General features: G+C 47.0%; 1 protein-coding gene across 2 annotated transcripts in view; it reads left to right on the top strand.

Moving 5' to 3' along the window:
• HDX (highly divergent homeobox) overlaps positions 1–9,245 on the top strand; it is a 40,101-nt gene extending 30,856 nt beyond the window's left edge. For both annotated transcript variants that reach the window (XM_036402267.2, XM_054516367.1), the window contains 3 exons: positions 215–298; positions 2,428–2,550; positions 2,762–9,245. In XM_036402267.2, the coding sequence (XP_036258160.1) occupies positions 215–298; positions 2,428–2,550; positions 2,762–2,887 (333 nt within the window). In that variant the 3' untranslated portion in view covers positions 2,888–9,245. The remainder of the gene's footprint in view (positions 1–214; positions 299–2,427; positions 2,551–2,761) is intronic.
• The last annotated feature ends 9,203 nt before the right edge of the window (positions 9,246–18,448 follow it).

Raw genomic sequence — 18,448 nt, 5'->3', positions numbered from 1 at the left:
GGCTGAGGTGCATGATTGCCATCTAATGGGGCTGCATGGCTCAGGGCTGCTCAGGAGCCAGCACAGAGCTCTCCTTCCTTCCTTCCTTCCTCCTTTGTCATTTGTCCTTCATCATTTATCCTGCCTCCTTCCTCCCTCCTGCCCCTTTGGGATGGGGATCCCCGTTTGTCTGGCTCCTCTGTGTGTTGGAATGAACTGTTTGCTTCTGTTTCAGAAAATAGAAATTTTAGACGATGAGGAGAGTGATCTGATCAGCAATTCTGAAGTGGATCAGATGAGTTCTCTTTTGGATTACAAGGTAAGTGGTTGGGCCGTGTTGGGGACATTGGGATAATCCCCAGGGAGTTCAGGGGGTGGATCTGTCAGGAATTCAGCAAAAGCCTGTGGGATCCTGAGCTCCTCTGCTGTTTTCCCAGTGTGCACACCATGCCCTCATCCCACCTCCAGCCACTTCATCCTTACTCAGCCCAAATGGGATGTATTTCTGAGTCTTAGTCAGTGTTAAGCTTGGCCTTAACACTGTGCTTAAGGTATCTTTAGAAACTCAGTATAAAAAGCTCCCCAAGTTTTTGTGAATTAGGTGAAAATGTCCATATTTATGCATTTGGAAGTGTTCTTTGGATCAGCCTCCCCTGGAAAACCCCATTTCTACAGAGCTGCAGCTCCCTCCATGTGTCCCAGCCAAGGCATTTATGGAGCCACCCCACTGGAATTGTTCTGGGAATGCTGTGGTGCTTTTCCTGCAGTGTGGTGCTGCCAGCCTGGAAGGCACTGAACAGCTGGAAGGAATCCTCTGCTGGAGAGGGGGTTTGAGGAGGAGGATTCCCCAGGACATGCTGGAAGTGGTGCCTGTGGGAGGGAGGAGAAGCAGCTGGATCCTGCCAGCTCCAGCCCAAGGCTGAGGCTGTGTCTGTGCTGCTCTCCCAGGAGTTGCCACAATTCCACCTTTCCTTGAGCTTTTACCCCCAGTTTTTCCCTTAGAAACCAGGTCTGTTCTCCTGATAATAATCAATTACCACAATAATGAACAGATCATCTCTTTGGAACAGAAACTCCTCCTTCCAGCAGCATTTTCCTGGGAAGGGCAGTGGAGAATGAATCAGGAGAGGGAATGACCTTTTCTTAATGTCACCTGTCAGCACAGTGAGAGGCTTGTTGTGACAGTGCCCTGCAGAGCCAGGCCTTTGTTTGACAGCACTCATTACTCCCTGAGTTTTCTGCCTAAATCTGAATTCTTCCTGGGCTGGGCAAAATCTAGAGCTAAACAGGCAACTGCTAAGTATCCATAGGGAAGAATTCAGCTGATTTTTTATGGAAACTTCAGAATATTCTTCTCTCATTCCCAGAGCTGTTATCAGCTAGAACAGTGTGGTGAGCAGTGCTTTCACTGAAAAAAATGAGAATTTTCTGGGAAAAAAACCAGCAAAAATACAACCATTTTTAAAGGTTTGTTGCAAACCTTTAGAGCATCATGTAGTCACAGGTTTTCATGTCAACTAAAGCTGAATTCCAGCCACTGTGAGCAGGAATACCATATTTTTTTCATTATTCTCTCATGAGCTGGTGCTATTAAGCAGAGCCCTTCTGCAAAAATGAGCAGTGCCTTTGATCTTGTAACCTAAATAAACAGTTTGATTTTCATGATCTTTGCAAAAGTGAATAACCAGAGAAAATGAATTTTAGCTCTGCACTGATCAACAGGTTTAACATTTTGATCCAATAAGTTTAAAAGAGAAGAGATACTTGGAATAAATAGAAATACTTACTAAATCTGAATTTTTAATTAAGAGATTTGCAAGTATAGATTGGGAAAATGCTTTTTTTAGCCAAAGCACACAACTTATTGATATTTCCTCCCTTTGTAATATATTGCATCCAGCTCCAGCCCCATAAACAACTCTGTGGAGGTTGGAACTGAATGATCTGTAAGGTCCCTTCCAGACTGTTCTGTCACTCTGAGATATTCCTGTTTATTCTGTAACCCAGGGGATGCTGAGGAGCTTGGTGAGCTGACACTTGATCCACCTCAAACCCAGCTGCTGGAGGATGTTATCTTTTAATTCATGGTAGCTTTGAGGAATTTTCAAGTCATTTTCCCTGATTTTTGTGTCAAGCCTTCTGCTGTAATAATTGAATTTATTTGCTTTCTCTTCTCTCAGCCCCCTGATCACTTTCAGGAAGAGATCTGGGCCTTGGTTGTCATTGTCACTAAAAACAGTTTAGTTTTAACCCAGGGCTGTTTAGGTGTGGTTATTCCAATGCTTTGTCCTGTCCCCATCCCTGGAGGGATTTAACAGACACGTGGATGTGGCACCTGGGGACATGGCCAGTGCTGGGGGATGGTTGGGTTCAGCCTTAGGGGCTTTTCCAGCCTAAAGGATTCCTTGGTTCTGAGATCATTCCCAGAGCTCTCTGGTTTCCCCACAGAATGAAGAAGTCAGGTTCATCGAGAGTCAGCTGGAGAGCCACAAACAGAAATACTTTGAGCTGCAGACGTTTACCCGGAGTTTGATACTTGCAATTAAAGCAGATGATAAGGAACAGCAGCAGGTAAATCCTGCAGCAGGTTTAATATCTGTCTTTAATATCAGAAAATGTTTGTCCTTTTGTGTTGTGTCCCTCCCTTGGGTTTGTTCCAGAGGCTCAAATTATGATCGAAAAACTCAAATAATTTTCTCCCACTTTGTTTAAATCACTGCTGACACAGAAACCACACCTAACAGTGTATATACCAGACATTAGATATGTTTTTCCCTTGTAGGCTCTGCTTTCAGACTTACCTCCTGAACTGGAAGAGATGGATTTCAACCACACCTCCCCGGAGCCCGACGATACCTCATTCAGCCTCTCGTCGCTGTCGGAGAAGAACGCCTCAGACAGTTTGTGATGCTCTGCTCTGGAGAGACACAGCACAAACCCCAGCGAGGTGCAGAGGAGACACAGACACAGAGAGAGGCTTTTGCTCTGCAGTGTTCTCAGTCCTGGCTCCTCACAGCCTTGCAGTGCCCAGGAGTTGGCAATGCTGGGTGTGGAAAATGAAAGAACTGGGCGAGGGAAGGGTTCACTGGTAGCAGCTTGGCCTTGGGCAGGATTAACTTTGACTCTCCAGAACAACTCTGGCTCTGTAGCAAAGTCTTTTTTGAGCAGGGATGCAAGAGTGGGAAACACACACAGTGAATTCTCCAGCTCCACGTGCTCCCCAGGCCTGTTTATTATATTTTTCCCCATTTTTACTCAGGTAGGTGGACTAAAAATTGGGGATCCAAATAGAATAACGGGCTTTCTCTGAGTTGTGCTTGAAAACCTGAAATGAAACTGAAGTGGTTTTTGTTTTCTGATTTGAGATTGTTAAATCTTCCATTTTTCTGACCAAAATAGCTGAAAAAACCTTGAAAGGCTAGCTGAAAAAGTTGAATTATCATGAATAAATTATTAATGCAAAGAAGCAGTGATAAGTGTTGGAACAAATGAGGTGGAAATGGGAACCCTGATAGCTGCAGGATACAACTTCCTAATACAGTAGCAATGGGATTGGATGTTTACACTCTTTAGAGTTTAATGATTGTAGTCACAGTATTTATTTGTCAAAGCCTGAATGCTAAAGTACTGCTTATTATTTTAATTCTTGGGTATATATTTTTCCACAAACTTTGCTCCAGTTTACCAGTCAGGATTCCACAGCTGTCATTGCACCCTGCAAGGTTTTCCAGTGTTGGAAGTGAGCTCTGCAGATCTGCTTTGAAGCCCTGCCTGGTGCATTTTTTGGCAAATGCCATTTCTAAACTGTGATCTGGATTGCAGGCAGGGGCTGAACTGAATTTTCTTCTTTCCCAGAGCTGTTGGCACTGAATCCCCTCAGTCGTGTGGTGGGATGGCTGTGCAGAGGTGTTCAGGTGGGTTCACGGGGTGTGCTGGTGTCCAGGGAATGCCTGGCCAAGGCAGGGGTGCTGTGCTTGACCGGGTAGGGGACCAGTCCAGGGCAGTCTCAGTCCTGGAGCTCTTCTCCTCCAGGTTGGTTCTGTGGGGTGCTGCAGGTGCCTGCCCATGGCTTTGATGCTCCAGTTCCAACCTGGATGCCCCTCAGCAAGCATTTTTCACACAGATGCTTCAGTCTGGTAAAAAACCTGATCTTCCCATTTTATGCCAAATGATAATTGACTCTGGGGATGAATCCTTGTTCATGCAGTGAGTAACACCCTTAATTTCAGTGGGAGGTCCAAGGTGTAGCTCAGAAAATCCAGAGTGCTGGGGAAATAACATCTTTTTTTTCCTTTAATACTGGGATTAGACTCAGGTTTTAGGGTTTTCTCAGTCTAATCAGTTCCTCCCTAATCACTTGTTCAGCTCTTTCTGTTTATTATCAGTAGTGAGCTCTGATCTTTCAGGTTTTCAGTCTCTCCTCTCCTTAGGCATGGGGAGCTTTTAGCAATACTGTTAAATACCAGCTGCAGAAAGGGCAGGGATGCTTTTAAAAGGTGTTCTCAGCAACCAAAAGTCTCACAGTTCTGCCCCCTGTTCAGTTCTGTAAGTTCCCAACAGAGCCACCCTTCCACAGGGAAAGCCCAGAGTTCCAGGCCTGTGTTTGAGCTGGGGCATTAAAACTCTGAGTGGGAATGAGGTTTGTGAGCAGAGCTCACAGATAGGACAGGGCTGAGCTGGAATTCTCTGAAAAACTCATTTATAAAGGGTTTTCTATGCCAGGCTGACAATGGTTTCTATTGCTGTTCTCTTTAGACAGGAAATTTGTGCCACTGACAATGAAACCTCTTGTTTTCTGTGAAATTACCATAAAATAGTGCTGGGAGTTGCCACTATTTGGACCCTGTTTTCCTGCTTCTTCCACTTGAATTCCCATGACAGAGAGCAGGATACTCTTTAACAGGAGTTTCAATTTCATGGTCAATTAAATCATCTGCCTTCCTGCAGGAAAAACTTCCATTGATGACTCCTACTTTGCTGTCTTGCTGCTATTTCATACCCTAACAAATGGAAGGAATGAATTTTGAATGGCCTGTTTGCTAGATACAAGCAATGATGTCAGTCCCTGTTCTCCAGGGAGCTGGGATCCTCCTGGATGTGCAGCTGAGATGAGCTGCACTCAGGGCCCACCCCATCCCTGGGGATGTCCTGTGGGGGGACAAAACACAGCCTGGCACACTTGACAGCACTACAGGACAGTCAGGGGAAAGAAAAGAGTACAAATTCTATCCCTGAATAGAATTTATAGAATAAAAAATATACTGAAACTGTATCCCTGAAACAAAATCTGGGGAGGAAGATGCTCCACAGCCCCTTGGCTGTTTTTTTTTCAGTAGCAGTGGGTATTTCCAACAGAAATGGAAGAACTGTGACCATCAGTGGTGGTTAAATGTTGGTGCAGAGCAGTGAGGGTGGCTCTGGGGTGTTTCCCCTGACTGTAGGATGGTTACAAACGCCTGCAGAAAGTGCAGTTCAGCATTCCATACCCTTCCATCCTGTGCTTCTCAGGGTGCCAGAAATCAGCCCCCTGTGTGTGACTGTAATGTGAATTATCACTGCAGCAGAAGGGCTCCTGTTGGTGGTGTTATCACCTTCCTGTGGCCAGGTATCAATGTTTGACCATCCTGCATCTCTTTGTCCACGAACAGTGACTTCCCTGGCATTGTTCATTCCTAAAGCACCCATGGGAACACCAGTGATGTCTTTCTGAAGGTGGGAAGGTAGCCCAGAGCAGACACTTCACCCAGAGGCAGCACAGGCTCTCCCTGGGCTTTGGGTGCTGGAGGTTTGCTCGTGGTTAAACCCTATTTCCTGGAGCTCACCCTGCAGATGATGCTTCAGTCACATCCACAGGTCTGACAGGAGTAACAGTAGCAGGAAATACTCCAATAAAACAATAAATACTCCAATAAAACAATAAATACTCCAGCAGGTGAATTTGGGGCGGGTTTAAAGACGCCTGATGAACCGTACGAGGTTTCTGGAGTGCCCAGCCCTGGAGGCAGCTCTGCACTTTAATCTCTCCGAGTTATTTCTTTTCACTAAGGCAATAAAAAGTGTGAAATGAGGAGTTTGGGGCAATGCAGCCCTGTGAGTGAGGAAAAGAATGTCCTAGTTCTGTCCTCACCTGAGCCAGGCAGCAGCTTTAGAGAGGCTGCTCTCCAAGGGGAGAGGCTGAGTGTGCAGCTGGGCTCAGGTGAGGGGCTGGGACAAACCAGCAGCATCCTGGGCATCCTGCTTGGGAATGGGAATGGGAATGGGAATGGGAATCCTGCTTGGGAATGGGAATCCTGCTTGGGAATGGGAATTGTGCTTCAGATGGATCTGCCCTGTCCGGGGGGATCTCCTGCCCTGTGTGTCCCTGCACTGAGCACAGAGTGCTGCTCACACTGACCCTCCTGCTGGCCTCAGCCTGTGAGGGGGGACAGGAATGTGCACCAAGGCAATAGCACAGGGTTCCTGGCACAATTCCTAACCTTGTTCCAGCCCTAAGCTTGATGTCCAACCTCCAGCCCTGCCCAGCTCCCCCAGACCAGGGGCTGAAGGGCTGGAACCTGGCCAGATTCTGCTTTTTCTGCCCCAAATCCTCCAGCTTGGCTGGGGGGTGCCTGAGCAAAGCTGGGGTGGCCAGTGAGCAAATTCCACCTGGCTGCAGAGAGCACAGCTGGATCCTGGTGGTCGGTCCCTTGAATCAAGAATGTTTTACCACATTGGCCAAATGTGAAATCTGAAAAGTTTAGGGGGGGAAAAAACTAGTCAAAGCAGCACTACAGAATGGGTGTTTCCATGGAAGAACAGGAGTTTGGAGTATGAGTATTTATTGCTCTGAAAAACAGCAGCTGCTTTGGTCAGAAGGCAACAGGAACGGGGCAGAGCCTTGGGCTTGTGGGGTTCTTTTCCCACAAAGGAGCAAATCCTCCTGGCTGAAGGAGGTGTTCAAGGATGTTCCTGGGAGGAAAACAGTTCAGGTCAGTGCTTTGGCTCTGGAACAGTTCCCCCTGTCACTGAACTAAGTCACTAACTCTTTTCCAGCTCTGTTTTACTTTTACACAATGCTACCTCTGAAACGTGACACCCCTTAAACCCACACAGAAAATGTGAACTTAAGGAATTTTTTTTAACCTTTTATAGGCAATAAATTATTCCCAACATGCATCCTTCAGTTTGTGTTTGGTTTTTGCTGAGTGTGAGCCATCACTTTGCTTTTATTTTAATGCTGTTTTTCTGTATTTGTGCTCATCACAATCTGTGGAGAAGGAAATAATGGAGAAATTAGGGAGAAAAGCTTAGCATATGTTAATGGGAGAAAATGTTTCTGTTACAGCTGAAGGATGGGGTGGCTGTGCTGGTTTTGGTGCAGTTACTGTGAGAAATGGGTGAAATCCTTAATTCTGGTATTAATGATGGTTGGAACATTGCTCAGTTCATGAGATGACAAAATCTGAGAGAGCAGTCAGGGATCTCAGCACTGTCAGGAAAAGGTTTTACACTTTCTGAGACATCACAGTCCATAAATACCTCCACAGATTTTTGTTTCACTCGTTTCCTTTTTTTTGCCATAAGTTTATAGAGACCTTGTAGAAAGAATTTTGAAGTGTTAAATGAAAATGGGTCAGTAACAAACTGAGGTCAAATGTAGATTTAGACCACGTTTGTATTCAAGTTTCATCTGAAAAGAGTTCCTTGAATTTCCCCCTTCACGTTTCTCTCCCTGGAGCTCAGGGAAGGGTGGCAGGATGCACAAGGGGGATGGAGGGAATGAGGCACAAGGAGGCAGAAATGAAGGTTCTGGGATTTAGTCAAGAAGATTTCAATAAACTAAAAGGTTTCTGTGCTGTGGAAAACAAGAGCTTCTGCTTTATCTGCAGATTTTGTGAAATACAGGTCAAAAAGTCATTGGCAAATCCACTGAGTTGTGCTGGGGGGAAATTGTGTTCTCCAGTAGGAATTTGATCATTTCTGGGGTTATTTCTGGAATTACTGAGTGTGTGTGAACACACGGATGCAGATTTACAATGTGCACAGATACACTGATCACAGTAGCTCTACAAAGGTATTTTAACTTGAAATGTTAATGGAATTCTTCTCAAATATAGTTCATTTGCTCTTATTTTTGTGTCTTGCTGCATATCAATTGCATAGTTCTGAAAATTAGTCAAATACACCCATACAAATATGGTTTATTGTTTATGTCCTTGCAACTGGTAACTTTTAGGCTTGGAAATTTATGAAAATGCCCATAATAATGATATTTCTAAGTGATCTTGGCAAATAAACCAACTAACTGCTGTATTTATGAAGAGATAATGATAATTTCTGCTTTATTTTCACTGTAGGAATCAGTTTCATTTAAAAAAATATTCTGAAAATTTAAATATTATTGTATAACTTGGATGCTTTCCTTCGCCTGCAAAACAGGATAATTGATGATTTTAAATCTTTCATCATTTCCTTTTGGGCCAATTCCTTAAGCTTTGTAACCTGAGCATATTCCTAAGTTGCTGTGTGAAAATCACTATTTATATTTCATTTTTATGATTTGTCTCAGTACGTGTAGCAAAGAAACTACTACAAACCTTCAACGGAAGTACCTCCACTATGGTCCAGGACTCCTGATCTGGGCACTGCCAGATGCCCAGGGAAACAGTCCAGACGTTTGTATTGAGTTGGTTTTCTGTGTATATAAAGGGTATTTATAATCTTGTATGAACAGAGTCATCATTGGAAATGCTGATTTCCTGCTTTAGAAGCCTGCTCAGCTATTTTTATATAAAACGTTGGTCTTCGCCTTAATTTTTTTTTTTGGTGAGAAGTTGTGCCATAGATATTTTAACTTATCCACAGATCCTTTACAGAGTTTGCTTTGACTTCTCTTAATTAATAATTAATTTTTTTCCTGAAATTGTTCTAATTTGTTTTCTCCTCCAAATGCATCTCAAGGTTGGTTTACTTTCCTTTTTTTTTTCTTTTTTTTTTCTTTTTTTTTTTTTTTTTTTAATTTTTGGAAGATCCCTTCATCTGCATGCTTTGGTAGCTCAAGTTTTTCCTCTGTAGTTTATTGTTTATAGTTTAGAAGAACCTTTTATTGAAACCCCCAGAAGTAATGCTTGTACAAATGTATTTAGGGTGGCCCAGATGGTCAGAGAAAAGGGCTATTTAGCATTGGTAAATTTGTCTACTGACTCAAGGATATTTTTCTACGTCTGTCAAGTTTGGGACTATGGAGAAATGAAATAAAGGTGAACTAACTCCTTTTCCTATATGAACTTCTCTGTTTCTGTCTTTATTAATGGCCTTGTAAATGTTCTGTTGTGTTCAGAGCAACAAGAATTAAATCCACGTCAGGGCTCAGCCCTAATTCTTCAGTTCCCACTATATAAATTAATTTATTATTTACGGAGTGGCTTTTCAGGATTGGAATTTTACAGAGCCCTTGGAGCCCTCTGTCCCAGGAGCAGTGAATGTCCCTTCCCAAAATGGGATTTGTTTCTGCCGGAGGCGCTGCACACCCAGCGCTGACCCAGCTCAGCTCACCCGAGGGGTTTTTAAGGCTGTTTTTAAGCTAAACCCGAGCTCTCTGTGCTCTCTTCATCCCATCCCTCGGCATTCCCCAAGTTAAAAATCTCCAGAGCGAAATCCCGTGGCCTCTGACCCGCGCCCCGATCCACGTGGATGGGGCTGGGGAGAGTCCCTGGAGCCGGGGCTGGGCGAGCGGCTGTGCTGGGGACGGGACCCAAACGATTCCAGGCCGGGAGCGCTGGGAAAGAGCCCGAGGGGACCGCACGGAAAAGGCTTCGGTGCGGGCAGGGATACGGGAGCGAGCTGCAGCCGGACCCCGCAGCTCCCGGGTCCCGCAGCTCCCGGATCCCGCAATTCCCCGATCCCGCAATTCCCCGATCCCGCAATTCCCCGATCCCGCAGCTCCCGGGTCCCGCAATTCCCGGATCCCGTAATTCCCTGATCCCGTAATTCCAGATCCCGCAGCTCCCGGGTCCCGCAATTCCCAGGTCCCGCAATTCCCGGATCCCGCAATTCCCTCATTTCATCCCTCCATTCCCTCATCCCGCAATTCCCGGGTCCCCCAATTGCCGGGATCTCGCAATTCCCGGACCCCGCAGCTCCCTGATCTCGCAATTCCCCGATCCCGCAATTCCCAGATCCCGCAGCTCCCGGGTCCCGCAATTCCCGGATCCCGCAATTCCCGGATCCCGTAATTCCCAGATCCCGCAATTCCCAGATCCCGCAGCTCCCGGGTCCCGCAATTCCCAGGTCCCGCAATTCCAGATCCCGCAGTTCCCGGGTCCCGCAATTCCCTGATCCCGTAATTCGAGATCCCGCAGCTCCGGGGTCCCGCAATTCCCTCATTTCATCCCTCCATTCCCTCATCCCGCAATTCCCGGGTCCCCCAATTCCCGGCTCCCGCCGCTCCCGGCCGCCCTTGGTGGCCGTGGCCGCGTCCTGCGGGTCCCGTGGGCTCACGGCTCCCCTGGCTCCTCTCCTGCGCTGCCGATTTCCACAATCCCGATTCATTAATCAAACTCTGAACGCTCCAAAGTCACCCAAACTCCGAGCTCAGCCCAGTCCAGCTTTGGAATTCCGGCTGCAGAGAGAGGATAAAAGCAGAGGGAACGTGGATGGAGAGGAGTTAAATCTGTGTGACCCGAAAGATTTATTAACAAACGCTCCCGGGACCCTGAACTCGGGCGTTCCGGGAACAAACCGAGCCGGGTGCTGCTGCAGCTCCATTGCCACCTGGTGGCAAAAACCCCAGGAACTGGAGAAAAATGCCTTGAACTGTCCCCATACCTCATGTTTCAGAATGAACAACTATTTTTGTCTCAATGGAGAATCAAATATTAAAATAAATCTGGCATTTAGGAAAGAGGAGGCTGAGATCAGACTGGAGGTGCAGCCATAAACCAGGAGCATATTCCAGTTTAATTTGCACACATGGATTTAAGGTCAGGAGCACCAAAGCTGCTCCATGGCATGAGGTGATGTGTGACCAGCAGGGACCGCTGGGGCGGCCACTCCAGCTCCACGTTCCTGCTGCAAGCAGCAAGGGAAAGGGCCATGGCAGGAGAGAGAAACTGGGGAAAAAAAGGTGTTTTCTGGTTATTTACTTGCAGTTTTTATTTTAGTGGGGAGGAAAGAGCAAGAAATGTGAAAATTTTCACATTTTACCTACTATTTGATCTTGCTTTTCGGTTATATCTTCCTGGAAATCTGAAATAATTTTGGACTGTGTAGAATTTTTTTCACTTGAAAAATCTCATTTGACTTTTTTTGAAGGAAAAATTATCCCCAGCCTCAATCTTCCCTGGCAGTCTCATCTTTTCTGTTAAATGTGAATTTTTCAATTAAAAGCCCTTTACCCCCTCTTTCTTCCGAAGGTTTTGGGCTCAGTCAGAATTCAGGGGAATTTGAAGGAGTCGCCCAGCAGGTCCCACCTCCTCAGGGATGGAGAGAGCAGGAGAGCAGCAGCCACACCAGGAGAGCCCATTTTGGGAATGCCAAATCCTTGGAGCGACACCTGGGCACAGACACCCCATCAGGTCAAGGACTATGGGTTAATTAACCTGAATTTAATGTTCTGTTAATCATTTCACAGTTGCAAACCCATCACCACCAACCCCCCCAGGCCTTCATTCCCATAATAGCAATAAATGGCTCACTGTGATCCGAACTATAAACAGATTTCATGAATTCTGCCAGAAATTGAATATTGAATTATTTCTCTGTGCCCACATGTCTTTCCTGGTTTGCTTAATTCTGCCAAATATTTAGCTCAGCCTTCTCTTCTCTCAGCAACCCACACTCTCCCAGCTACATCTTCCCATTTTTGGACCATTATTTAAAATTTCAGGCTTTTTACAGAGCCTGGCCAAGGAATCAAAGCTGATCAGGGAGGAATGAAGCAGCTGCAGGAGTTCAGTGGGGCTGTGGCTCCTCAGGAGACACCTGCAGGGTTTGCCCCAGCCCAGGCTCCCTGGTTCAGCCCTTTTTGGGAAAAACCCCACTGGAATGGGATTTTGCCTAATCTGGGCCATGGGAACAGGATGGACACACTTTTTCACGTTCTACAACCACACCTCAGAAATACATGATCTTTTATTCTTTAAAATATTAATTAATCTATTTTTTTTTCATACAAAACCCCCGAGTGTGTGGCTGAAAATGCCATTTCTTGCTGCCATGGGAGGCTGTGAGCTGGCACAGCCAGGGCTGCTCTTGTGGTCTCAGCAAGAAGCAGGACTGGCAATTTTCAAAGTGCTGCTGATGGCCTGAAGACAGGTGGAAAATATTACCAAAATAACATCAGCAATTAGCAGTAAACCCCCTTAATTTGTGCAAACATTTCCAAATAAAGACTCCTATCTGTGCTGGTGTTCACAGGGGTCCCAGGACGAGGGAAGAGAGGAGAATCTTGACTCCACGTTTCAGAAAGCTGATTTATTATTTTATGATATATATTATATTAAAAGAAAATGATATACTAAAACTATACTAAAAGAATAGAAGAAAGGCTTGAAAGGAAAGGAATGGAATGATGATAAAATCTTGTGACTGCTCACAGCCTCGACACAGGTGGCTGTCATTGGTCATCAAGGAAAAACAATTCACATGCTGGGTAAACAATTCTCAAAATCACATTGTGGAGAAGCTGAAGCTCCCCAGCTCCTCAGGAGAAAAGATCCTGGCAAAAGGATTTTTCAGAAAACATGTCAGTGACACCTATCACCTTTGCAGATTATTTTCAATGGGTTTTCCCCTCTTTAGTTTAGAAGCTGAGCTGATACGAAACCACAGAGTGCCCTCCTTGCTCCTACCCTGATGTGCCCTGACCTGGGCAGCAGGAGCAGCTGGGGCTGCCAGGGCCACTCCCTGCTGGGGACAGGGATGGGGATGGGGATGGGAACAGGGATAAGGCTGGGGACAGGGACAGGGCTGGGGACAGGGACAGGCTGGGGACAGGGATGGGAAAAGGGCTGGGGACAGGGACAGGCTGGGGACAGGGATGGGGATGGGGACAGGGATGGGGACAGGGCTGGGAATAGGGATGGGGACAGGGATGGGGATGGGAACAGGGATAAGGCTGGGGACAGGGACAGGGCTGGGGACAGGGACAGGGCTGGGGACAGGGACAGGGATGGGGACAGGGACAGGGCTGGGGACAGGCTGGGGACAGGGAGGGGTGGCAGCAGCAGCTGCTCGCTGCTCCCACGCCCCAGCCATGTGTTGATTCACTGTGAAATTGATTTGGGCAGCTCGAGGCAATCGGTTTCCAAGATACCACATCCCTCAGATATTTCCAAGCCCTCTCTCTCCCTGGCAGGGTATTATATTTAAATTTAAATGTCGATGGATGAGCCGGGTGTGTATTTATAGCCAGCTCAGATGGGCTCTGGGAAGGGCTGGCCAGGGAAGGGTGTGTGGCTGGAATTTTGAGGGGGAATTCTGGCAGTGGGGCCCCTCTGTGTCACCCCTGAATCGATTTCTCACCGTGGGTCAATGCATCACAGGTTCTGCTGGCTCCACCATGCTGGGGGTCAGGGCAGCTCCGGGGAACAGCCAGGCCATGAGCAGGAATTAGAGACTGACTGCAGAGTCTCCCTCACAAGTGATTCCAGATTTCCCACCCAGGGGCTGTGACAGCTCCAGCCAGGTGAGGGACATCTTGTTCCTGTCCTTCCTCACCACTGCCATGGCTCACACAGGGATCACTCCCTTCCAGCAGTGAATGTTGGCTTCCTGGGTAAAGGAAATTCCCAAAGAAGAGAGCAAAATGTTCTGACCTCACTCTGGATATCCAGAGAAAGAAAAAAAAGAAAAAGAAAGAAAAAAAAAAAAGTGGAAATATTGTTGAGTATTGTGAGACCTGGAGCTGCACACACATCTTGTGAGCTAAGGGTTTCAATGCCTGGAAAAAAAAACTTGTGTACATACAAGAGGGACAGCTCTGGAGCAGGCAGGAGGGGCAGAGGTGGCCTGGGAGGTGGCTGGGGACAGGGACACACAGGTCACCCCGTCCTGGGGTTGCTCTGAGCAGCAATGACTGGAAGGGCCTGGAGAGGCAGAGTTCCCAAACTCCTGCTTTGGGCTTCTCCAGCAAGAAGAGCACTCACCCAAATCCCAAGGCCTGGCATGAGCCCAGCTTGGGCAATGCAGAGCTTTCCTTGTTTTAGCTCAAAATGAGCTGTGAAATACACTAAAAATTGAGATAAAACAAAGCTTGGATTTGTGGCCTCCCAGCTTTGCCACTTGGACTTAGAGGGGGGATCCAAGATCCAGGATCAGCCAAAGGCTGCACTCATGGCTCAGAGCTCTTTTCCAGCCTAGAGGATTCTGTGAAATCTCCCTTTCATCCGTCCCTTGGGTGTGTGTAGCCTCGGGAGGCCACAGCAGGGAGGAAACAGGACCAATCCAGCTGGGAACTGCGGGTAACCAAGGGGAAACTGAGGCACAAAGTGCAGCATGGAGAAAGAGGAGCTGGGGAGCGAGGAGAAGAGCTGGGAACGCTCCGAGTGCCCACCAGGGAGGAGCAGCTGGGAATGGGGGCAGAGCAGAGCAGGGCTGGGGTGGCCCTGACTGACCCTTCAGAGGGCTCGGAGCTGTCACCTGCAGTGTCACTCAGTGTCACCTGGAGTGTCCCTTGGTGTCACCTGAAGTGTCCCTCGGTGTCATCTGAGGTGTCCCTTGGTGTCCCCTACAGTGTCACTCAGTGTCACCTGGAGTGTCACCTGGAGTGTCCCTTGGTGTCATCTGAAGTGTCCCTTGGTGTCACCTGGAGTGTCCCTCGGTGTCATCTGAGGTGTCCCTTGGTGTCCCCTGCAGTGTCACTCAGTGTCCCTTGGTGTCCCCTGCAGTGTCACCCGGTGTCACCCGGGATGTGCTGGCGCTGCCGGCGCTGCCCGTGGGAGGAGCTGTGGGCTGGCATCACGGCTGGTTTTTAGCTCAACCAGGAAAAAATAAAACCCAACCTTTTTTGTTGGTTTTTTTTTTTTTTTTTTTTTTTTTTTGGTTTTTTTGTTTGCTTGTTTCAAGCCTCGCTATGAGCTGCATATTGTGGAGTTTTCACTGGGATGTTTTAGGAGTGGAATGTATGCGAGGAAAGGAAAATTTGTGCACAAAATAAAGATTTGTATTAAAAGCAGTGTAGCAATAAGCAAAAATTAAAATACTATTCATTAGAAAATCCCCTGCTTAAGAGGTTTTAGAAGCTGTTTTTACCTTTATCTACTAATATCGTTGAGTTACTTTTTTTTTCGTATCCTAAAGGCTTTACAATGGTGAGTATTTTTGTTAGAAGCATTTCTTAGTCCAGTGTATGATAGTTTGAACAGATCCTACTCATGCTCTGGATAAACTGAGTCATTCCAGCTTTCTCATGCCAGGATCTGACCTTTGATAACTTTATTTTGCTTTTTGGGTGACTCCTTGAACTCCTTCAAGGGGTGTTGTCATTTACAATATAACCATTGAGGATTATAAACGTGTTTAGGGCTGATCAGCCTGCTGGTCAGGGAGGGGTTAAGGGCACCTGTAAAAGTTCAGACCATGATTTCCAGCTCAAAATCATCATGAGGGAGGAAGGAATCGGGTCCTTGGGAGGTGTCAATAGACACAGGATGGGTTGGGGTGAGAGGGACCCTAAAGCCCATCCGTGCCATGGGCAGGGGCACCTCCCACTGTCCCAGGGGGCTCCAAACCCCGTCCAGCCTGGCCTTGGGCACTGCCAGGGATGCAGGGGCAGCCACAGCTGCTCTGGGCACCTGTGCCAGACCCTTGCCCCTCCCAGAGGGAAGAAGTTTTTGCCAATATCCCAGTTTTTGCCAATATCCCAGTTTTTGCCAATATCCCAGCTTTTGCCGATATCCCAGCCAACCCTGCTCTCTGGCAGTCTGAAGCCATTCATCCCCCCTGTCCTGGCACTCCAGGCCCATCCAGTCTCTCTCCACCTTCCCTGGGGGCTCCCCCAGGCTCTGGAATGCCACAATGAGATTTCTCCTCCAGCCTGAACAGCCCCAACTCTCCCGACCTTTCCTTCCCCAGAGCTGCTCCGTCCCTCTGACCACCCTGGTGCCTCCCCTGGGGTATTTTGGTGCTGCTGAGCTGCAGTGCCATGGCAGTGGTTCTGGCAGCTGCTTTTCCCAAAGAGCTTTTCCCAGCCTGGGTGAATTCCTCACCAGCTCCACGGCCCTGCCAGGAATGGGAGCAGCAGCCGAGGTGTCTGCATGGAGCTCTCCCTGTTTTCCAGCTGTAAGGAGCAGAGTGGAGCAGAGGTGTCACTGTGACAAGCCAGCAGCTCTGAAAAAGCTCTCCCAGAGTCCCCAAGCGAATTTGGAGGAAGCCAGAACGGCGGGGTTGGAGTCAAACAAACAGGCAGACAAACAGGGAATGACAATTTTGGGCTCCCCTGAGCTTTCCACAGCTCTCAGCAGATCCATCAGAGTGACACGAGGGGAGTCACAGGGAAATGCTGAGCAATCACTGTGGCATTTTATGGAGGAAAAATCCTTTGTGGAGAAAATATTTATGGCAAAATGTTCTGTACAGAAAATTGACACCATGTGTTTATCCCATTAAAATCTTATCTAAAGGGTCTGGGGGTCTCCTGCTGATTCTGTGCTCAGGTAATCATCTCCCTCACTCAAAAAATGCCATTAACTGAGTCCATTGGGTGCAAAAAAATACCATTAATTGAGTCCATTGGGTCAACTGAGTCCAAAAAACTGCCATTAATTGATATAAAACGGGTTCATAGTTTTATTTGTAGCATTAATACAGATGGAATCATCTCTGAGTGAAAACATCTTCCACCTAGAGTGCTAAAGAACCAATATTAATAGCTAGGTGCAACATAAAACACTTTATAATTGTCTTATTAAAATGCATTAAGCAACGAGGACTTTGTCATAACGGAAGAAATAGGTTACTCCTGTGGCTGCCAGCTTAATGATTGTGCTTAATCACCCATTGCTTGGTGATTGAAAATTTGGAAAGGTGTTTTAATTTCAATTTTGAGGCATTCTCAGAGTCCATGTGCTGCTGCAAGGCGCTGTTGGAAGGCAGCTGTGGCACTCACAAAGGCCCAGTCTCACAGGAAATCCAAGGTGCAGCTCCCCCAGCCACACGCTGCCTCAAGCCCTCGCTGCTAAGCTCAGGGACAATTTTAGATATCATTATTTAACAAGGCTGACTTCTTTCTCTGAGTTAATTTGATCTTCAGCCCTTGATCATCTGCCTCTGTTTATGTGCAGTTATCCATCCTTGAAAATTTCCAAAGTAATATTTCGCTGTGAATATTGGAAGTATTTTAATTCTGACTATCTCTTTCAATGGTTCCTGTAATTACAAGGTACGTCATTCATTTGAGATTTAAATCTGTTTCCTTCCCACACAAACCCAGCATTATTTCTTTTTTCCTCGAGATTACTGTTAGCAGATTTTAAAAGTGAGGCTTATTAATCTTTTGTATTAAAAAAGCAGATCCTCCTCTTTTGAAGAGTCCTGCCCTGGTGCTTTTTGCTGGCCTTCCAGGGAAGGTACCACACTGTGCTTGTCGCAGGAAGAAAAATCAAAGATTGTTTCTCCTCCTTTTACAAGGTAAATATTGATGCTCAGAATTACATTATTTCAACTTGCTTCAAAACACCACAAACTGGTGAAATGCAAAAAGAGCTGGAGCTGAGGTTTTGTAGCTTTGTTAGGGAGGTTGAGGTGCCCCAGCAGAATTATCCTTGCTGCTTACAGGTGATTTCTGCTCATGCTGCTGGGCTGGGCTGTGGCTAAGAGCCATTCTTTACAAGTCTGACCTCATCCTGCGAGATGTTTCCTCCACTGAGTGCTCTGCTTCTCACTGAAGCCAACTCACAACATCTACTAAAAACCCTCCCATTAGGGGCCTCTCACAAGGCCTGGATTGGATTTTTTCCTGATCTCTGGATGTCTGCTTGTCTCAATGTTTTACCCCTTTCAGCTGTTCTGCCACAGCTCCACCTATGCCTGTGACAGCTCCTCAGTGACAGGAGAAGCAACTCTTTCAGTGTCAAAGTCAACTTGTGGAAGACTCTTCATAGTTGCTTGTCCCTGTGGATTTACAGCAAAGGAGGAAATATGAGAAAGAAGTGGCAGAGGTGGAGAGCCCTGTCCCTCCTTGCTCAGCGCTCCCCCGTGGCTGCTGTTGGTTATTGAGGGCAAGGCAATGACCTGCAAAGTGTTTTGTGGCATTTCCCTGTAGCAAAGACACTGATTAAAGATCCATTGCCTGGAAATTGCTGCTTCAGATTTGTCCTGGACGTGACTGGGGCAGTGTTGACTTTGCTGTGCTGTTGGGCAGTGCTGGAGGATGGGCAGTGAACTCCTGCAGAGCAGCACGGGATCCCAAAATCCCTGAGCCTGGGAAGAACCTCTGGGACCATGGAATCCAGCCTGGGACCAATCCAGGGCACTGAGTGCCACATCCAGG

Source organism: Molothrus ater, chromosome 14 (assembly GCF_012460135.2).
Source record: "Molothrus ater isolate BHLD 08-10-18 breed brown headed cowbird chromosome 14, BPBGC_Mater_1.1, whole genome shotgun sequence".
Lineage (NCBI taxonomy): Eukaryota > Metazoa > Chordata > Aves > Passeriformes > Icteridae > Molothrus > Molothrus ater.
This window is presented reverse-complemented; position numbering and strand designations above follow the sequence as displayed.